General features: G+C 41.4%; 1 protein-coding gene across 2 annotated transcripts in view; it reads right to left on the bottom strand.

Annotated features, from left to right (window-relative positions):
• Window positions 1–22,802, bottom strand: part of GLI3 (GLI family zinc finger 3) — a 275,484-nt gene that overhangs the window by 50,907 nt on the left and 201,775 nt on the right. For both annotated transcript variants that reach the window (XM_054496220.2, XM_063667371.1), the window contains 3 exons: window positions 13,868–14,081; window positions 12,933–13,046; window positions 11,127–11,267 (listed from right to left, as the gene is read on the bottom strand). In XM_054496220.2, the coding sequence (XP_054352195.2) occupies window positions 11,127–11,267; window positions 12,933–13,046; window positions 13,868–14,081 (469 nt within the window). The remainder of the gene's footprint in view (window positions 1–11,126; window positions 11,268–12,932; window positions 13,047–13,867; window positions 14,082–22,802) is intronic.

Below are 22,802 nucleotides of genomic sequence, written 5' to 3'. Positions count from 1 at the left end.
CAAGTGTCAGCGCAATATAAATTATGGCCAGGGGAAAAAAGAAACAACTTGATGCATGGCCGAGGATCTAAGAGAGGAATGTCCACCATTGTCTGTGATTATGGATCACGTCACAATCTAATAGCAATTTTTATTTAATCAATAATTTCCATGCTGAACAGACAGCCCTGTTACAGAGAATTGACAAGCAGGTACTGATAGCGACAAGCCTCGTTATTAATCTTTCCTCTGCCGGCTTATCAGCCAAACTACTGTAAAAGGCACCACCAAGATGGATTTTAGAATCCACCTTGCTCCTCTCCCACCTCCCTTTTCTTCTTCTCTCTCCCGTAACATTTCATGTAATGTAGACACTACGTTTATTTGAGTCACCTGGGGCTTGTGTAGCATAAAAAGGCAGTTCACATTAAGCAATTTCACAAATCAGTAGGACCTAGAACATTGCTCAGGGTTAGCCATTATAGGCTAATAAATCACACTTTCTTTTTGAGTTGTCAATCGCCAAAAAGCTTTGTACAAGTGCTGGCATCTGTAATTCCATAAAGGCTTTTCATCTTAAAATAAGATGCTCTGGACTGATAACAAGAATAATCCCCTCTTGATCAAGAAAAAAAAAAAAATCTGCATTTTACCAATTAAAGCTACAGCCAGAAGCCAAATGGCTCAGTACTGAGATTCCAGTGAAGTTTATCTCTGCTAAACACGAGGAGGAATACAGTGAGGGCTGTGTTTCACTTGCAGCTTGACTGCTTTATCTCGTGGTAGAAACTGCACCAGAGGAACCTGTGCAAACTCTCCCTGCCCCCAGGAAAGGCTACCAGGAAGACCTTCTCTTCATGAACGGGGCTCTCCCGCCTGTCCTAGAGAGCTCCTTGGGACAGGTCACATGTGCTGAAGCACAAAGGAGAGCCTAAAGAAACACCATGTCCCTTTAGGCAGGTGGAGCAGCTGAGATAAGATTGGGCCGGTTATGTTAGAGACATGGTTGACCGGAGAGAGTCCTGTGAATCTAACAGAAGACAGCTGGTGCAGTTTTGTTTTCCTGATTAGAAAGACATTTTCATTCCTGCCAAACAGACCAGGAATTACATCCCATTCATCTGAATCACCACTTAGAAATAAAATGTGGTTGACCTACCTGTCTATTTTATTTGTCTAAGCCCACCAGACCTAATGCTTTGAATATTCATTCTCTGTATTTGTCCAAAACAATCTTGCCCTGATTGGAAGAAAAGTGGCCACTGTAGATGTATGGAGCTATTTGCCAGGTGATGCCTGTGTGCCACAGGATTATATATTCATAACTAGAAAATAAGACACATCTTATTTATTTTTTTTTTTTTGAGACAGTCTCACTCTGTTGCCCAGGCTGGAGTACAGTGGTGCAATCATAGCTCACTGCAGCCAACTCAGCCTCTCAAGTAGCTGGGACTACAGGTGTGCCTCACCATGTTCGGCTAAATTATTATTATTATTGTTATTTTGTAGAGATGGGGTCTTGCTATGTTGCCCAGGATGGTCTTGAACTCCTGAGTTCAAGTGATCCTCCCACCATGGCCTCCCAAAGTGCTGGGATTATAGGCATGTGCCACTCGCTTGGCCTGGCACACCTTATTTTGCACAAAGCAAAATAATGACAAAGGAAAAATGATAACAATCACAATAAAAGCTAACTGGCTCTAAAAACTTGACTAGCACCGTAGTAGGTATCTCTCATAAACTATCAGAGATAATTCTCCCAACAACCCTGATAATCCTCTTTTAAAGAAAGATAGCAGAATCTTAGTACCCTTCGGTAAAGAGCCTGATGCCACACAGGCAAGAGACAGGGGTTCCATGGGCAACGTCTCCTCTCAGCGTTCAGCCAGCAGCCCTGAAGCTTCTGACTTCTCTCTGGATATCATGCAGAACATCCACATCAGCTGCTCAAACTGTATTCGTAAAACATCTCCAAACTATCCTCCCAAATTTTAAAAAATAATTTCAAATAACTTCCACTGCAGAGTCTCACTTCTGGCCCTACCCCAACCTACCCTTGCTCTCTTTAATGCACTGTACTTGCAACTTCCCAGGATTTGCAAGGCTCAGCCCCATCTTTCTAAAGCTGATGCTGGCTCAAGCCATTCCTCTCATCAAAAGCATTTAATTCTCCTTACTCCATCTGGAATAAAAGTCAGACTCCTAGCCTAGCAATCACATCTCCCATGACATGGTGCTACTCGGCTCTTTAATCTTACTACCCACTACCCTTCTGCCTTCCGGACATACTTTGGTTCTGCTCTAACTGCATTACTTACCATACCACTCTTCAACCAAAAAGCATAAAACAAATCATTTGTAATTATATTTCTAATTCAAAGAGATGCCAAAAACCTCAGCCTTTTATTATATTAGCTATAATCATAGATAAAATTTTCCCATACTTTCTGTATCCATTAACTTCTTTCTGCTGTCTTCTCCACATAGAATCCCCAATGCCTTTCTGCAATGGTCTTTCTGTGTTTACATCCGCCAGTTTATTCTATACCAAGCTCACATCCAATCTCCATGAGATATATCTTTCATTCCTTCTTCTGTGCCTTCACCTTACTCATTTTCCCACTGTCCTGCTTGTACATCGATAGTACTCATAACAGCCTGCCCTGTATGCTCCCCTTACTCAAAGGGATAGCCCCCAACCCCAGCACCCTAGATCGGATATGCATGAAGTGTTTTCTTCTAGATGCTATGCCTGCAATTTCTGTAGTGGCCACCAAGTGGTGACGATGGATCAACAGCAGATGAGTAAACAGGTAAGATTAACAGCAGCCTGCATAGGTGAGCCTGTACAACTGAATCAATGGTATACTTATGACTATTTTTAAATGTTCATAAAAGTGCACTTAATCTCTCCATTCTTCAGTTGAGTGAGTTTATTAGTACTATTTGCTATGGATTTTTCCTTATGTTTGAATAAAGCTTTTGAGTTTACAAAGTACTTCCATTATAGGATCTCATTCTATCCTCATAAACAAAAAACAAATTTAAAAACCCAGTGAAGAACCTAGAATGGATATTATTATCTCCACTTTACAGATGAGACATGGAGGACTTACTGCAGGGTGACTTACTTAAATTCAGAAACAGTTTCTGGCAGATGTAGGAATGAAAGACAGATCTCCAACACACTATCTGGTGTTCTTCCCATCCCCCACTCACTGATTAATGCTGGTTTTACTGGTAACTGGGTGGGGTCGGGTGGAGTTGGTTTAAGTTTAAGGCCTTGGCTTATACATAGTCTCTTGAGGATATCCCATTTACAGTTCTCTTCTCTTGCAACATTAATTGTTCTAGAAAAAATAAAAATGCCTCCATGGTAGTATTTGGCTAATCCCAGAGAAGCCTAAATATCCCCAAATCTTAAAAAAAAAAAAGTCCTCGCATTAGAAAACTGCTTTCTGTTTCCGGAGCTCTGTTTTATGTCAAAGCAGGAGCCTGATCTCCAACTCTGCTTGCTATGATCTCAGAAGTTGGAGTCTGTGTGACTTCCCTAGGGCTGAAAAAAAAATAGTGATGGAGTTTCTCCACCAAGAAAACGGGCTTGGCTGGTTATGGGCCTTACTGAGAACTACTGTGTGCCTAACCTTAGCAAATGTGGTTTTTAAATTAAGCTCTGCCAGTTTACACACACACACACACACACACACACACACGTATATTTAAGTAGCTTCTTACTAGAGACATTTTAATGAGATCATCTCTTATTTCTAATCTGAACATTCTAAAGTACATTTAAACAGGAGAAACGTCTTCTTTAATCACAATTATATTTTTTTGTTTTTCTTACGTGTGTTTTTCTTTCTCCACACTATGTGGCGAGAGGAAATATTTAGGGCAGAACTGGGGGCAATACTGTCTCCCGGGGACATCTGATAATGTCTGGAAACAGTTTTGGTTGTCATGACGAGGGAGGGAATGCGCAGGACAGCCCCCCACTATAAAGAACTGGCATTTCGTGAGGAGAGGCCTGGGATGCTGCTCAACACCCTACAATGCTCAGGACAACCCCCAACACCAGAGAATGATCTGCCCCTATGTGGTACAGTGGAGAAACCTTGGTTTGGTGTAACCACTGAAGAAAATTTCCAGAAGGATGTCAGGACACATGAACAGGAGAGATGGAATCTCCACACTGCAGAAAAGCACAAGGAAGAAACTGCAATGGAAGAAATGAACCCAGAGGCCCCTCCAGTTCTTCTCTCGAAGTGTTTCATGAACTGGGGGCCTATCAACATCTTTTTGCAATTACTAATTTCATGCTGACATACCAACCCCAACACTGCCTGAATATTAACCTAACCCCTGCTTTTATATGTGACATGCATGGACACAGCAGCCTCTAAATATCTTTACATTTTTCTCTCTTATAAGCAGAATCACTAACATTTTATCGAGTATAACTTTTTTAGCTAATTCCCTTACTGTTTTATGTGGTAAAAGTCACTATTTTCCTTGGGAGCAGAGCAGGCCGTGAACCCAGGTCCGTCTGCTTTGAAACACATTCACATTGTACTGCCACTGGCTAATGATGGGAAACAAAAGTATTCCTTCAAATCAGGTGCTAATTCTTCTCAAATCATCATCATTATCATCACCATCATCATCATCATTTCATCAGGCCTCAAAAGTTTACCTGCATGATTTACTTTGACCCTAACCATATTTTCCACCTGTTTCCTAGGAGTCTTTTACAGTATTCCTCTGTACTCCTCCCTCTCTCAGCCCATAGAGTCGCAATACACAATTATGGCTTCATTATGTTTCGCCTCGTTGTTCACTATGCTTTTATGTTTCCTTATCTCCTCCTCCCAGTTAGACTGTCCAGTCTTTGAGGGTGTAAATCATGTGCCCACCACAAAGCTGGGGCTGTGGGTATCACACGGGCTGTCCCCAGCCCATGTAGCACCTGCCAGGGCTCTGCACATCTCATCAAGAGCTGTTGAGCAAATGGCTGATCCACTAATGTTGGCTTGTACTTTTCCTAATAAACAGGAGAATACATTATGCCAGCAACATCTGCTATAGGCAAGTATATTCAAATGACGTATGCAGCCCAGCCCAAAGTGACCACCATTCCCACTTGTCTGGAGTGGATCCATACAGAATATTCCAGGGCACTAATTATTGGCAGAATCTAGAATCTCACCTAAAGTATCATTGAGAACCAGCTAAAAAGCTTTCAATAGGAAAATGTTACCCAGATGTCAGAAACAGTTACTCGGAGGAAGATTTTGATGAAATATTTCAGGGAGTATACAACGGATGAATGAATTAAGAAAGTAACTAATACATGGCTGCCTCTTAAACTCCACCTGGGGGCAGTCACCCATAACTGTTCACAGCCCCCCCGCCACTCCCAGCCCACCCCAAACTCCCTCCCAGGCTGAAAGGGGAGGGGACTCTGCACAGCACTCCCGGTGGCTGCCAGCCAGCCAGCTGGCACTTGAGGGAGAATCTGTTTACCATCCCTGTCGAGGACTATCCAATTCAAACTTTTTGCTTTCTTTGACTAAAACCAAGGTTGAACAAGGCAAGATGTCTTGGCCAGGTCTTATTCAGCAGACACACACTGCGGAAGAAAAAGGAAGTCTCTTGGCTTCAGTCTAGCGTACATCCCAGTTTAGCAACAATTAATATAAAATAAGCCACAGAAACCAACAGTGCCACCGCATTCTCCTCCCCCACTCAACCCAGCGAAACACACACATAAAACAACGAGAGACGGAGTGACCTCTTCGAGACCCTCTGTCTGTTTCTCATTAGACCTACTGCATGTGATCTCTGCTTGGCCTTGGACGTTGGGGACAGCGTTTATTTTCACGGCTGTTTCACAGTATGATAAGTGAGAAAATAACATTCTAAGGGGTCAAATGGTTCTAAGGAGGTCATCCCAAGAGTCAGGGCAGAGATGGGGCTGCCACTCAGAATCCCAGCTGGGCCTGGGGGGCTCTGGCTGGTGGACCACACAGCCCTCACACACCCTCGCACTCTATCTGATCTCCTGAGTGTCTCTTTACGGGAACAATTTCTGCAGGTGCAATTTAGTCAGCAACTTTAAAGAGAACGTGATCCTTAAGGCAAAATTGTCAAAAGATGGCTTTGAAGTTTGTAGTTCTTAGTCTATATTTTATATGCCGTGTTTCCAAATAATTAGAGTAACCGAATTAACTAGCAACTCCATGTAGGGAAAATAAGATCAAAATCTCCACTCATTCGTTTTATGTTTTATGTGCACACAAAACTAATTTCTGCCTCATATCTGAGACCCCTATCGCATCTTAAACTCAATTTTCTCCTAGGTAAGGATAGACAATACAACTTTAGCAAAGGGATCAAAATTATATGGGAAACATTTAAAATGCAAATTTAGGATCATGGTATTAATGTGAAATGAATGTCTTCACATCCTAACTCTTCCTTGCGTTTCTACAGACACATCAATTCTTCACAAATTAGATGTGCTTTCTTTATATCTAAATCTCTATATTAAAAAGAAAGCCCCTCATCTTCATGCTGCTGATGTATAGAATTTGTTTCCAAATGGCAGCAAAGGTGATTATGACTGTATTCTTCTGATAAAGGAAACTTCAGCATGCTTTTAGAGATCAAAATTCGCAGCATATGAAAGCATTTTAAAATCCAAGTAGGTGGTTAATCACTCTACAAAAAGGTGAATTTTTGACACTGTGCTTCAAGGAGACAAATGGAGGATTACAGAGACTTAAATGCCACCCAGTTGAAGTTGGGTGTTAACAGAAATACATCTCACGTTCTCTGCAGTTCTGCCCCACAGGTAGAAGACAACATCCCCCAGTGTGATTGCCAAGGGCCCTGCAGGGTCATGCTGCTGGGGATTGGGCTGGGGAATAAAACTTTTAAAATCATTTGACTTTTTAAAGACCCTTGGGGAGAATATTACACGTGTTATTTCTTACACAGAAATAGGGGGTTAGATTGTTGAAATTGAGGGTGAAGAGTTGCAGAGTTACAGCAAACAGGTGGACATGAAGTATGGTGATGATACTATTATTCTTTCGATCTCAGCACTGATGTTTTCAAGCATAACCAGCCACTCAGCAGTAATGACTCCACACTGAGATGGATTCCTTTTCCTCCTCTTAGAAAGCCTCTCAAAACATAGGCGGTATATACAATGTCATGCACAACCAAAGTGTGCAGGTTTCAGAGAACCTAAGACTAACATTTGCTGCAGGCTGTGCATATTTCAGACACCTCAAACATCAAAGAGCCAAAGATGGAACTTACTTCTCGGACAAAATTAAAGCAAGAGGGAAATGGATCTCCGTGTAGACAGAAAGCATCCTTCCTCCTTGGAAGAAGTTGGGCTGAGCTGTTTTACATAATAAACACAAGCTAAACCAAATAACATCAGCACAAACCAAATAGCATAAACAGAAAGCAAAACCAAACAACGCTTAGAGAGTGGATACACTATAACTCTCAGAAACACATTTGAAATTATGATTCACGTCTTTTATAATATAATGCTCAACAAACAAAAGGTCTGGTTAATTTAAAATTGAAGAAAAATATGGACTTTCAACTCATTTTGAGATGTTAGAACATGTGCCTTTCAAATGGCAAGAGAAAATACTTGCATCTTGGCAAATCAATAATAAATTCAGTCTTCAATGTACTTGGAATTAATTTTCGTTCTATATACTCTTCTTGCTTTTTTGTTTCCTTCAATTTTAACTGACACCAAGAAATGGGATGAAGTACAAGAACAAAGTTAACAAAAATACACACGTATCTTCTTAGCTTCTGGTCATAGAAGTAAATTTATGACAAATTTAATACTAGCTTGAGAGTAACTAAGCCCAACTGTAATTATGTTGCTGGGAAGAGAAATTAATTAAACATCCCTGTGATAAAGACCCACCAGCAAACCTAGAATAAACACATAATTGGTGAAGGAGAGGGGCTTGAAATAAAGGAGAAGAGAAAGGAAAGGCTAATATTTAGCCCATCTGTTCAGATAGTAATGGACGAGGTAATCTTTTCAAGAGTACATGGAGTGCATTACAGTGGAAATGAGACTACCTGGCGGGCAAAGTCAGCCAAGTTTCTAATTCTCTTCTTCAACTTTGTGATTTGCTAATGTGAAACACATGTCTCAAGTTCAAATAACTCTGGAATTCCAACCGTGCAGCTCAACGACTGAACCAGAACAAGGGGAGAACTTGTCAGGATTTAAGAGCTTTCAGCAAAGCCCTTCAATTGCAGCCAGCACCCTATTCCCCGGAAGGATATCAATTATAGATAGTGACTTGCTTTAGCAGGCAGTCGGGACTGTCAGACACTAGATAGACAACCATGAAGAATCATGAATCTTTCTATTAACTGTAAGAGAGGGAAAAAGAATGGGTCACAGCTATAAATAAGGCAGAGCATCAGAATGGTTTAACACCTTGCCTCTTGGTTGTATGTGGCATGAAAATTCAACTAATTCACAAAATGTCCTCTCTCCAAGGAGAGTCACAGGAATGGAAACTGTTAATGCTTCCCTCTGTAAAAAAGGAGTTTTTGCAACTGGTATTTATTCTACCACCAAAGTAATTAGGTGGACTTGAAGTAGTTATTCCTTCAATCAACATAATACAAAGCACCCACCTATTCTATAACAGGCCACCACTACTGCTGCCGGATATACTCATGGGTAAGAAAGTATGCGCATGTCATGCAATGTAGAATCAATTTAAACATGCAAACTTGGGGTTCCTGTACCTCAGACAGTAAGTAAAAAGGTGGAAAATAAGTGATATAAACTAGTATTCTTATTTATGTTGTTGTAAATTATAATTCTTAATTCATTTAATTAAGTTTATTTACTCATATAATTTGTCTCAGACTAAAATTAATATCATAAAGGTAATATATTAGATTTTCTTCTAATCCTGACATGGATTTCTTCTGGTTAATCTGAAATTAAAATAGTCCACTGTACATGTGCGCATTCATATTTTTTAAAGACCGTTTCGATAAAACAGACAATATGGTGGTCATTTAGCTGGTAGTTTTAAGCAGCCTTCCTTTAAAACTACTCAGATCTCTCTATTAAAACATCGAGACCATCGGCCACTGAAATTAAAATCAAATACCTCCAATTTCACCATCTTTTAAAAGCTTTCACATTACCGTATTTAGGCTGTGAAAGGGTTAAGCTACTACTGCACTCCAAAAAATATTACTTCAAACCCTGCCTCTTATGAGGAGCACAATTCATTTTAAATGTAGACTTAGAATAAGCTCTTATTTCATTCCTGATTTGGTAATGACTGAACCAGTATCCAACATTCCTTCAAACTACAATGACTTACCCTCCAAAACGGCACCATGAGACTGTCACCTTCAGGATATTTTAAAAAGCAAGACACCCTGCCAACATCTCTTCTATGATGGCAGCTTTTACACAAACAATTCTCTTCATGTTTGTTGGTCATTCATTATATCACTAAGGATACGCATAGCATATGCTACTCTTTGGGAGTATTTCCCCATAATAAAACAAAAATTCCAAACTTTTCTCCCCTTTGGTATTCCAATGTTTTTGTGATTTCCATTAAAACAGTCAGCAAGAATAAATGGCCATTAAGTCAGGCTTGGCTTAAAAATAACACTTGCATTAAATTAAACAGAAAGAATCGAATTAAGTTCATGGAAAAATTCTGGAAATATACCTTAATTAAAAACATTTGACTTTTTTTTCTGTGCTCAGAAATCTATAATTCTTCCCATACAATTACCAGGAGACATGATTTAAAAAGAAATGGAGGGGAGGGACCCTGGCGATGTCATGTAAAATCCTCAAAACATTCTGTATAGAACAGAGCTCAAAATCTGGCAACCTGTGTGCTTAACGCTATAATGTAAATGCAATGCGTGGAATACATTACATGGGATGCGCCAAGTTGCAGGAGACACACATTAAAAGTTCACACCGCGTATGAAACATGTGGGATGTAAAAGGGACTTCATAATTTTAGTGTTTAATCTAAATGGAGGAGGGTTATCAAGAAACATGAATTGCCTAAAAATACAGTTACTGTAAAAAAAAAAAATGGATCATGAAAGAGAAAGTGGAGACAGAGAGAAAAAGAGAGAGAGCAAGAGGAGGGGGATCGCAACAAATGCTACTTTGTCCAATTTTTCATATTAAAAGTTTAAAAAACTGCCACACTTAATGCCTCAACAAGACCCTGTGCTTCTGCCAGGAGTTGTAGCACCTGCATCTTTTTGTTCTCGATCATCTAAATGCCCTTCCACGTCAGCAGCTCCTGGTCCCATTTGCCAGGGAAAACTCCACTGGCCTTCAAGAAAGTGCCAAGAACAGTGAAGCACTGGGAAGGGAGTATCACAAATCAGGCATGGGGTGGGGAGAAGGCTTTGTGCACACTGCATTTTTTGAAATGATATGCAGGAGAGTGTGTAAAAATTTCTGAACCTGGTTTGGAAGAGGAGGTGTGGTTCTCAATCTGACCATGCTGCAGTTTCCAAAACATCCATCACTAAATACATTTAAAAACACATATAACTTTTTCCTTGAAACTACTAACCCCACGAGGGCTGGCCTCAAACCAAGAAATTATGCTACCTAGCTCATATAGAGTACCAACTGCAGCTTAAAAGAATGGGAGCTTCCTTAGGCTCTGAGAGTTTCGGAGAGGAAAAAATAAATCCTTCATCTCCACATTTTTTCCATTGTTACTGGGTCTTGGAAGGGGAATCAAACTTGTTTAAAAGGTTAATCATAATTCATGTCCAGCTTACTATTACTCAATAACCATCAAAGTCGCTAACTCAAAATAGTGTTTTCTGGCTTACAGGATCAGAGTCATTACACTCTCTATTGAAGACTTTATTGAATTTTACACTCAGCTTTAGCTGACTGAACAGGTCAAGCACCGTGGCTCCGAGTTTTCTTTATTCTCAGAAAGTCATAAAGCCCTCTCCAGTTTGCAATGCGGCTCCTAAGAAACTTGACTCAGCTCAGGGTCAGAGAGGCCGACCTCCCTGGAAAGGGTCACAGAGCTGTAAAGCCCCGTTCCTGAATACCATCCACTTACGTGCACAAGCTGCTCTTGGGTGTCAAACTCCCTCGCGCAGCCTTCCCAGTGGCAGTTTGTCTCGTAGATGACTTCAGGCTCCTGTTTGCTTTCATCTTTGTCCCCTTCCTCCTTGACAAGGGTTGTTCCTTCAGGCTGTTCCTGAAAGAAGAGGGTGAGGGGCAGGGAACAGAGAAGGGGGAAGAATCAGACACAATGGGAGGGAAGACAAGAAGAGAAAGTAAAAACCCAATTTAGATTTGGGTCTAGAGTTTTGTAAATTGAAGAAGTCAAACAATAGAATCATTTCTGTGCATATTTTCGGATTTACCAAATACACTCTGAGAGTTTTAAACGTCTGATTCAAGGCAACAGCTTGTCAAAATGATGAATTAAAAGTTGAGGTCAAACTTTGCTGCCCTGATTACAAAGCTGAAAATAAACCCAAATGTCATCTAAAAAAAAAACCCAAAACAAAACCAAAAACAAACAAACAAAAAACAAAACAAAGCTCATAAGAGAATAAATCAAATCAGGTCTTTATCCAAAAGATTGGTACTTCTATTTTGTTTAGTTGTTTTAATTATTTTCGGTCTGTTAATTTGTTTATTCTTATATTTTGTAATCCAGGGAAATGGTTTACTAGTACTTCTAATTCTGTTTTCCCTGCTGTTGGAGACTGTGTGAGACACTTTTGTGGACTTCATAGGGATAATACCCTCTCGATTCAACCTCTGATCTCTAAGGATATGCTCACTACCCAGGGCCCAGGGGCCACAGCATCAAAGCTCAGGGGCACAGTCCTTCCTAAACCCCTGCGGCAGCTTCACAGCAATGCAAATACGAGTCATTTTGAGAATTCATCTTGTGTAGATTCAGGTCCCAATCCGGGGCTAGATGATAAAAACCGTATGCAGGCATTGAAGTGTAACCAGCAAGGTTGTTGCTGTCTGGCAATATGCAAGAGGAAAGATCCATTTCAGAGCCCGTGACACCAATTTACTCCAGCCTCCACGTTCTTGCTGAAAAGGAAATTTGGGCAAGTAGTCTGAGGTTTGGGCTGAAGCCGCCTGATGACAGCAAGGTCCAGATTCTGTGGACATCTGGACTCTTGTCCAATCTCTATGTTGGGGAATTAGCATTCATGGAGCTCCTTCCTGCATCAGGCTGAGAGCCCTATGAGATGATATTATGGGTATAACCTACACATCCTTAAACTGAGGCCCAGAGAATTTAAGTGACTAGAGGCGGAATCCGGATTGAAATCCTACACTCTTCCTTTCAGAATTTTAGGCTGAGTGCCAGAATCTAACTAGCCTTAGGTTAGTTGTGTTTTCATCTCTTCTGGTTTGCCAGGCTCTCCTAGAAAGTGGGAAGTAGCAAAATAAGAAAAAATGATATAGGAGCCATTAGTAGATCCGCCATAGCTCAGGCTTGGGTCCAGGAGCTCAATAATTCAGGCCCAAAATCACAGATGAGGACTGAGGCCTGGTCTCACCTGTGGTCAGCAACAAATTAATGCAACCATTTCCTCTACGAACTACAGTTGCCTATACTCCCAAGCTGCCTAAACTATCAAGAAGGTAAGCCCCGCATGGCTTCCTGCACTGCCTGTGTTTGCTTCTGAGCTAGAAAAACGATTTAGTCACTCCATATCTAGCCTTTTGTACAATATGTAGACATGTAGAGTATGGCCAAGGTCAACAATGCAGTGGACAAGGAACTGCCGTGAAAAAGACACCAGGTCTGGGGAGGAAGGGGGAGCTGACCCAAAGATACCAGTCTTGGGAGGAGTGGGCGCTGGCCTCTGCGGCCTGGGTGTCCTACCTGCTGCCCCCGAGCCCCTGGGCTGGGGAGGTCTTCATCGGGTTTGATCTTGGACCTCTTGTTGTGCATCGGGTCACCAGTGCTGCTCACTGCAGACTCACTCGTGGGCTTGTTCTGCTGGTCACATTTGCAGAGCCAGAGACAAAAAGATTTTCATCAACAAGGAGCAGTACCATAATTAAAACCTTGCAACTCGGGACAAGCAGTCTTACTTGGCTATAAAGCAATAACTCTGATAATTCTCCAATCCCAGGGTAAGTAGAGTTCAGATAGTATGTTCAAAGCTAGAAAATACGTTCATGCAGCAGCTCTTCATTTTTAACTCATGAGTATAAACTCCCTATGGCTTTTAAAAGCTAGAAGAATGGAGCTGAGGCCCTAGGCTTTAACAAGCTCCAACAGGGTATTTCAAAAGAACAAAGTTGTGAGGAGGGTAGAAGACCAACACGTTCCGTTTGTGAAGTTCTTTAATTAGAGCATCCAGATTCTTCTCCAAACAATATCAAAGTGGCAACAGTTAACGCAGGGCAAAGCACAGTTTTAGTCTTACTCTAAAGTACCACCTGGTGGTAAGTCGCAACTGTGGTTCTAGTGGAGGGAGTGAACAGTGACCAAATGGGAGCAATGCATCCACACGCTCCATTGACATGGGATGCAGGTTACAGATGGCACCAGGTCACAGTGAAGCCTTATCAAGCAGCCTGCTGCTATGCCCATGGGAAAATGACTCTGGGGGAAAAAACTGTTTTGATGAGAAGCATTTACACAACACGTCCACCAAAACTGAAGACTGGACCTCAGCATTAAGAAGACAGGATGCTAGTACGGAGGCTGTGAGAACAGAGAGGTGCCGTGTTGATTAACCGCTGACATGGTGGCCTGCCCCCACCCTCGGTTGACCAGCACAGCCGGGTGCCTCGACCTGTCCCTCTCACCTGTGAGGACTCAGAAGGGCCGGAGCTGACCTGGACGGGGTTCAGAACCGTAGGGATCCCTGGAATAGGCCTCTGTGTTGGGAAAGTTGGGGCAGGGTGGATGAGTGGAGGGCTGTGTCCAAAGGCTGAACCTAAGCTCTGTTGTCGGCTTAGGATCTGCTGATGCATGTGGAGAGAGACGGGTGCAGAAGAGTAGGTGAAGCTCAAGGCAGGGCTGCGCGGGGGAGATAAAAAAAGACGATCGTCACTTAAACGCCGAGCTCAGACAAGTACACAAGATCTGCAGCTTTCTATCTATAATTTTACCATTCCAAATCAAATTTGTTTAAATGAGAAGGAAGGATTATAGCCAAGCATCTTGAAAACTTCTAAGAGAAAGATGAACACTGAGATGAGACACGCATGTGTGTGCACACATACACGCAGACCTGAAACAAGATTCTGCAAAAACGGAAACAAAAGGAATCAGTTCAATAATAACTATTTATTGCAATAACAAACTTTATATAAAAAGAGAATGGGTGACTACATGCTTTATAGGACTTTTATTGGCTCTTAGTTCCATATGTTCCTGTGCATGGAGCAATTCCTTTAATCTTAGCTCACACTGCATGCTTTCATATGTCTCCAGATCTTATTACAAGAGGAAAGAAAATCAATTGGTTAAATGTGTTTTGAACACCATGCTTGTCATATCACTCATTTGTTTGTAAAGATGGAAAGCTTGGTTCATCCAGAATGCCACCTAAAGAATTTCCATCAGTGCCGTCTGGTTACAGAAGCTGATGGATTAACCTCTCCCCGCTGAAATCAGTGATCAATGGGCTTCGATGGAGGAATATTCCAGTGGGAGAGCACTGCTCCCTCTTCTAGCTAAACAGCATTTAATGTCTATTAAAGCCCATTATGCATGCTAATGCCTGTCACCACTTTATTATGCCACACTATTTCCCAGGCTACAGTAAGTCCTGAGGAAGCAGCGATATTACCTAAAGATTTCTCGACTGGTAGGCAATGCCAAATCATTCTTTGTGCCAGCGTGGTTTTGGAATCAAATCCTCTTAAAAGAATGGAGTGTTCTCAAGGAATTTGCCAATGGCTTAAAAATGCATGAAAAACTAATAATTGCATTCATGGAAATTTATTCTTAAAAAAATAATCAGTGAAAAAAATTTTTTATATATATGTATGTATTTCTCCCTGTCCTGCTGTGTAATACCCAGAAAGAATCAGGGTTTCTTGTAATGTCAAAGTTAGAACTCATGCAAATTTCCAATCTGGTGGGTTAATTACTATGGCTGTTAAGCACATTAACAGAGAATAAAATAATTACAATAGCAAAATTCAAACCATTTCAACAACTTTAAGTAATAATTACAAAGATATACTCTGTTCATTAATGTGACTCTACATTTTGCCTATTTGACTACAATCCATAACAGGCAGCTTCAATGGGATTACATTACTATTATTCCTACAGAGAACCTTACATTACAATAGCTTGCCCATTTAAGACTGAATATCATGAAGAATACCCTAGAAGAATTTCACCAGGCTTTGAGGAACTCTCCTTTCATTCTGCATTGTATTTCTTTAATAAAGGAAAGCAGAAACATGGTGAAAACAATCATTGTTCACAGTAAGTTAGGGAGAAATCAGTAATAATATTCCGTTTCTGCAGCGTTATAGTTGCTGCCAGTGTTTCCAAAAGCAAGCATGAATGATTATGGCAAGACTTAGCTAAGGTAGCTGTGTGGATGATTGATAGGGCATTAATCAAAAGATGCATATCTGCCTCAGAATTTGTTCACAAGCTTTCTTCTAATAGCTGATTTCATGTTCACTGAGCTCTATGCCAGTTTGTCCAATTTATTTTTCAGTGTATAAGCCATTCATCAAAAAACACAATGATTTAACAGCCCCCCTTCCTTTGAGTGAATGAGTATTACTGAGTGTAACTACGTTATTCTATTCATTAAATAAACAAAAACCAAAATAACCTACTTCACATATAATTACCACAGCACACAGAATTTGCATGTATCTCCAAACACCTTTCCAGGGTTCTAGGAGCCTAGACTATCTGGCAGAGTTGGGAGAAGGTCCCTGAAGGTCATTTACACTTCTAATTCTGGGAGACATGACATTTGGGGGTTTAAAAAATCAGTACTTAATTAAAAATAGAGACCATTCAAAAAACATGCCCTTGATTTTATACATAAGCAACTCAAAAGCATTCACAGATGGATAAGGGAAGTGCATTTTAAAAAAGATGTAGGAGGCCGGGCGCGGTGGCTCACGCCTGTAATCCCAGCACTTTGGCAGGTCGAGGCGGGTGGGTCACCTGAGGTCAGGAGTTCAAGACAAGCCCGACCAACATGGCGAAACCTCGTTTCTACTAAAAATACAAAAATTAGCCGGGCGTGATGGCATGCACCTGTAATCCCAGCTGCTCGGGAGTCTGAGGCAGGAGAATCACTTGAACTGGGGAGGCGGAGGTTGCGGTGAGCCAAGATTGCACCACTGCACTCCAGCCTGGGTGACAGAGCGAGACTCTGTCTCAAAAATAAATAATAATAATAAAAAATAAAATAAAAAATAAAAAGATGTAGGAGGTGTCCAAAAGATAAGGCTCAGCATTCCCACCGCAGTTTCCTAGGTCTACGATCCTCCTTGTCCTTGGGGAGCAGGGGTAGGGGTTCTGAAAGCTCTTGACATACTTTGGTCATATCCCCATTCGGGGCCCCCACCTTTTTGGTGGTAAAACCAGGTGACGGGAATAAATGTTCTCTAAAATCCACATCAACGATTAGACTGCAAGGGCTGTGAGGGAACACACAGTGGATGGTGATCCTGAGCCTTCAGGGCTTATTCATAAGAAGCCAGCAACAGAAACACTCTCCTCCTCCTGGTGCACAGACCTGGGCCAGGGCAGGGTATGGGACAGCACGTCTGGACCCAGAAGGGCTGGCACTCAGCCTTCTGCTGCCGCTCCTGCCAGGGACTGTGTGCAGGAGGGCTGCTCCACTCCAGATGACAAAGCCAATTTAGAATTTGATGACAAAAGTAGAAAGTTCTCAGCTCTGACACAGTATCACTTAACAGATTTGGGAGTCAAGGCTCCTCTGCTCTCAGAACACTGCCATCAGAGTGCTGGGGCCGAGGACAAGCGATGACTGGGCACAGCACACGGATGTCAAGAGTCGCAGACAAAATGCCCATGAGAAAGGATGCCTCCCACGCATACCCTCAACTCTCTTGGGCAAGATCAAGGTATGAAAATATTCTCCTGAGCTTCTCCCACTGGGGGGATAAGAAAACCTGAGCCACCACAGCCTCCTCCTTTAAATCAAGGTGGGGAGGGCCGAGGAGGAGGAGAGTCCTGCATCCTTTTGCCTCCTGTCACAGCATGAGCCCCTCTGCATCTTCAGCACTCACAGTGCCCCCTGCCTGGAACCCTTGGCTTCCAGGGCTCAGAATGGTCACTTCCTTTTTTACATTCACGTTCCAGCTTAAATGTCACCTCTTCAGAGGGGTCTTCTTAGATTCATGCCCCATCAAAACGAGCCCCCCTGCACCTCCTTGCCCCATTGTTTTCTACTGTGTGACAATTCTATTCTCATGGCAGCATGTGTGCTCTCTAAAACTCTTTCTGTCTCTCCATCTAGGAGGCAAGGTCCAGCTGGGCTGGGCAGTGTGCCTGGCAGAGCAGACACGCAGTACTGAGTCAACGAGTGACTGAATCTATTCCTCAGTGTCTATTAGTTCCTTGTTGCTGCTGCAACAAACAGCCCAAACTGAGTGGCTTAAAACAACAGACACTGTTTATTACCTTACAGTTCTGGAAGTCAGAAGTCTGCAATAGGCCGGCGGGGCTGCATTATTCCAGACGGTCTAGGCTCCCTGCCTGTTCCATTTCCTGGAGGCTGCCCATATTCCTCGGCTCAGGGGTCCACATCACTCAGGCCTCCTCCTCCTCCTCCTCTGACCCTAACTTGCCTCTCCTGCCTTCCTCTCACAAGGGCCCCAGTGATTACATCACTGCCACCCAGACAATCGAGGATCATCTTCTCATCTCAAGATCCTTAGCTTAATCACACCTGTGAAAGTCCTTCTGGCATGGAAGGTAATCTATTCACAGGTCCTGGGGATCAGGATGTGGACATCTTTGGGGCCATCATCCTGCCTACCACGCTCAGAAGAGTCACCTCAAAGAAAACTATGTTTTCCTCTGAAAGCTACAATTTGACAACATGTCTGTAAAGCAGTATTACACAAATGAAGCTAGCGTCTACATCCATTTCCTTCTGTAGCACTTCAATGGCACAGGACAGACTTTGCTGATTAAAGGTACCAGAATTAAAAACAAAAGGTAAATTCTATTTTTAGGGGCCCTGAATAAGAACCTTCCTAAATAGTTCATGTATTCATTCCACAATTTCCTACAAATAGAAAGTATTGCTATTGTTGATTTGTTTTTTTTGTTTTTTGTTTTTTGTTTTTTTTTGAGATGGAGACTCGTTCAGTCTCCCAGGCTGGAGTGCAGTGGCACGATCTCGGCTCACGGAAACCTCCGCCTCCCAGGTTCAAGCGATTCTCCTGCCTCAGCCTCCCGAGTAGCTGGGATTACAGGCATGCACCACCACGCCCAGCTAATTTTTGTATCTTCAGTAGAGATGGGGTTTCACCATGTTGGCCAGGCTGGTCTTGAACTCCTGACCTCAAGTGATCTGCCCGCCTTGGCCTCCCAAGGTGCTGGGATTACAGGCATGAGCCACCGCACCCAGCCCATAGTTGAAATTGTTAATAATCTCTTATACCTTCTCTAAAGCAGGACACAATCTACAGTCTAAACCTTGGTACCTGTGCTTCCCATCCTCATGGCCTCCATGTTTCTGTTCACCCCACTCTTTCCAACGAGTCACCAGAAGAGATTAATTTTACATTCTGATTCTGAATTCTCTGCATTCAACAATTAATCTGTTATTATTTCTAAAATTACTTTTATAGCTTTTGTTTCTAAATAACTATATGAAAGATGGGGTAATTTAAGACAATAACAACAAACATTTATAAAAATGTGACTTGTAACTGTTAAGCTATATTTAGTCAGTAAGATCAGTAGAAAGAAAGTGTTAGATGGCCCAGATCTTCCCAAGCAACGTGCTAACACATTCAGAGGCCTCCTGAGGTGAGTAAGTATAATGGAGAGGAAGAGAAAGAAGTACCAAGGTCATCAAACTCAGGAATACAGCCCAGGCCTGTTTCTCTTTGCATTTCAAATGTCCACCCCAGATACAGCTAGCAGCAGGATGTGGAGGAGCTTCCAGAGACCACTGTTCCTCACAATACACTTTGAGAAACAGTCTTCTAGGGCAACAATTATAAAGCCAGAATAAATTAATTTAAAAATTTATTTGCCCTTTATTTTACTAAACAGCAGACAAGGAGAAAAATGTGGTTGTTAGACAGCTTACTAAACAGAGCAGATGTATGGTCACTAAATTGTTAGTTTGAAAAGGCATTCCACTGGATGCAGGGTCTAAATAAGGGTAATTTCTCATTCAGTTTCATCTCCATATTCAGCTCTGAGCTCAGTTAAAAGTGATTAACAAACCGTTGTCTGACTGGGAACCATTTTTTCTTTTTTACAAAGACTTTAAAATTATCAAACTCTGAATCTTTAAGAAAGTTCTGATGTAAATATACATCAGAAATCAGACATATAAAGTTTTGCAATACTCTTAAAAAGTGTGATCAAATTTTGCAAACTGGTTCTTGTTTCTTAGCATTACAGTAAACAGCACAGTAACACCTCACTTACATGGAAGTCTCCTTTCTGGGAATCTCAAAAACTATACCCAACAGGGCTAAACAGAGCACAGGTAAAAGGAAAACTGCTAAGCAACCAAAATAAATGTCCTAAAGTCTACACACTGCATTTCATTCATTAATTCAGCAAGTTTTAACTGAGTACTTTATACAAATCCCATTTATATTGCCAAAGAAAAAAATAATTATTTGTAACCAGAAAGTTACATATAATTTATAATTAATACATTAAACCTGGAAATGCATAATCATGTTTGGTTTTCACAATAAATATTTATTTTTTTCACACCAAGGAAGTGATGTAAGTCAACATTTGTACAGAAACTCTTGTGATCCATTCTGCTAATACAATTTATATTTATTCCCAGAATAATATATAAAATGGAAACACTGAGAGTTCATATTGTAGAAAATCAATCATTAAACATTTATTTACCCTACTATACATATAGGCACTTCAGAGTCATTAATATTCAAATCAAATGGATAAAACCCAACTAAAATAGTATATGAGAAAAGCCTATGTTTTTTAAATGCTTCAGGAATTCTATATATGGCAGGGGGGTCAGAGTGCTGGGGATATGCTGGATTCCTTAACAATGGTACTATAAATAAAGCAGTATAATATGGCTTACTGTAGCCCTTTAAATTGGAATGGTAAGTAAGAGCTGATTACAATATTCAAGAAATTTGTTTTTATATAAAAATAAAGAAAACAATAGAGGAAAGTGCGAAAAATGTCAAGAGGCCGTATCATCCAGCCACCACACACTCAAAGGTAAAAGCTACTATTTTATTGTTGGATGATTTCAATCCACAGGACATTCTTAACCCTTCCCTAAAATAACAGCTTTTCCTAGAGCTGCCGTGGAATATCTCACTCCCATGTAATCATAGTGCCAGGGTTTCTGCACCAGCACATGATATATTATGGGGAAAGGGCACAGGAGGTTGTGGGAAGCTGAGCAGAAAGGAAGGCTCTTCAGTTTCCAGGTTCATCTCTGAAATCTCTCAATGACCCAGCGCGGTGTGCACAGAGCTAGGCAGGTAGGTGATGCATTAGAGAACTAAGCCACAGTCAAGCCCTGGCGTGAGTGGTAATCATACTCCATCACAAAGGCACCAGCTCTCAGTCCAATGTGAAGAGTAACAAATATGTGGCACTTCTGGATTCTTGGGAAATGTCTTGTAAATGTAAATGTAAAATCAATTCTGTCTACCCGCCATCTATAAAACACTTCTTCCAATTGCTTTGGTTGTTAAATTTCATTCAGGTTTGAATTTTTTCAACATTCTTAAAAGAAACTCATGTGACAGTATCAGGATGTATTCCTTTAGGTCATGGCACTAGAATTAAGAAACTTCATGCTACAACAAACCTAGTTTTCTACAGGCTGAAGAAGAATCCAGTGAGTATCCCACCTCTCCTAACTCTTTTGCTCATGAAATCAAGATTGGAAGTAAAGTCAGGCAACAGGAACCACTGAGATAACATGGTACCAGAATGTGAGAAACTGACTTCAAGAAAAGAGAGGGGAGAGAGACACATTCAAAGCCAAGCCAAACTTCTTGGCTACTTTGTGACTGTTGCACTAAGAAGTCATCCTCACTCTGGTTACAGCTGTGGAATTCGTTGCACAACAGCTGCCATCCGAAGAACCATTTTTTTTTTCCAGTTTTGCAGAGAATGGGCCAACAGCTATCATTACTTGTATATGTGTAGGCACACACGTGCACACATGTGCTTCTATTTGAGAGGGAAAAAAATAAAGCTTCCACTTCCATCTATAAAAGTTTCCAGGGCAAGTTTATTGGAAACCCAGCCCAGCCTCAGAAGTAGAGTACACAAATAAAGACCCACATGCTCTTAAGTATCTCAACATTTACATTTAGGCATATGCTCTCTGAATAATGATTTGGAGAAAAATACATTAGGTTTTACATTATGAAACTGATCTAAAAAGCTAAAAAGCTACTTGCCATTAAGCAGCCAAATAGGTATGACCTCAATGAACGTGAATGGCAATAACACACTCTCACATGAGATCTGGCTCATCAGGTATGTTAGATGTGGTTAGAAAAATCATATGTTAATATATGCATAATCCGTTTCTTCAAAATATCATCAGGTATTATTATTTCTATTATAAATAGCATTTCCCGCCAATGCTTTTCACCATGCCTCTCATTTGAGGATTTCTAAGAGGAAAGAAGTGCGTCTGGTGAACACTCAAAGTTCGACCCACCAGGTTGAATTTGTGGTTCTGCCATGTGAGTAACTGAGTGCCTTTGATTCAGTCTGCTAACCTCTCTTAACATCAGTTTCCTTATCTGTAAAATTAAACAGCCTTGTGGGGAGCCTCCAGGAAAGGCCCTTAGATTTCTGGTCTTCCAGATCTAAGGCCCCAAATCTTAGGCCCTTCCTACTGTCCTTAGATCTGTGGCCCAAGATGCTGTGGTATAACCCGGCCCCTGCCTGTGTCGCCAACCTTGTGCTTTGGCTAACCTGCCCCATGTTTAACTGTCATCTGCTGACAGTTCCCCCAACGCCTTACTCCTCCCACCTCAGGGCCTTCACCTGCTTGGCCTTCTTCTTAGAAACTTGTAGAAAGCTTTCCAGGGTATCTTGTCATCATCCTATAAGTCAATGGCCAATCCCCTGAATTAGGCCCATGGTGCTATTCTTTCTTAACATCTGGGTCATTTCCTTTATAGCACTGACCAGAACCCTTACCAGCTTCTTTCCTCCTTTGTTCATTCATTTGTTCCCTTACTAGCTCCTTTGCTCATTCATTTGTTTATTAATATGCTTAAAGGCTTTTCCCTTCTGTTAAGTTCCATGAAGGTGGGGGTCGTGTCTCTCTCAGGCATTTGTGTAGCCCCCATTCCCCCAATACAGCGACTGGCTCAGAGTTAAGCTCAGCTAAATATTTGGGGAATTAATAACTGATTAAATGAAATACTATATAAAACTAACTACCACATCAGGTAATATTAATTACTTTTAAGGAAGTAAATGAGAGCTATCTTTTTAAGGCAGTATTAACTACTTTACTGAAAATCGGGGAAGGGAATGTCATCTCCAAATTTTTAGAAGACGGAA

This window comes from Pongo pygmaeus, chromosome 6 (genome assembly GCF_028885625.2).
Source record: "Pongo pygmaeus isolate AG05252 chromosome 6, NHGRI_mPonPyg2-v2.0_pri, whole genome shotgun sequence".
In the NCBI taxonomy this organism is placed as follows: Eukaryota; Metazoa; Chordata; class Mammalia; order Primates; family Hominidae; genus Pongo; species Pongo pygmaeus.
The sequence above is the reverse complement of the archived record's forward strand: the minus strand, read 5'-3'. Positions and strand labels throughout refer to the sequence as shown.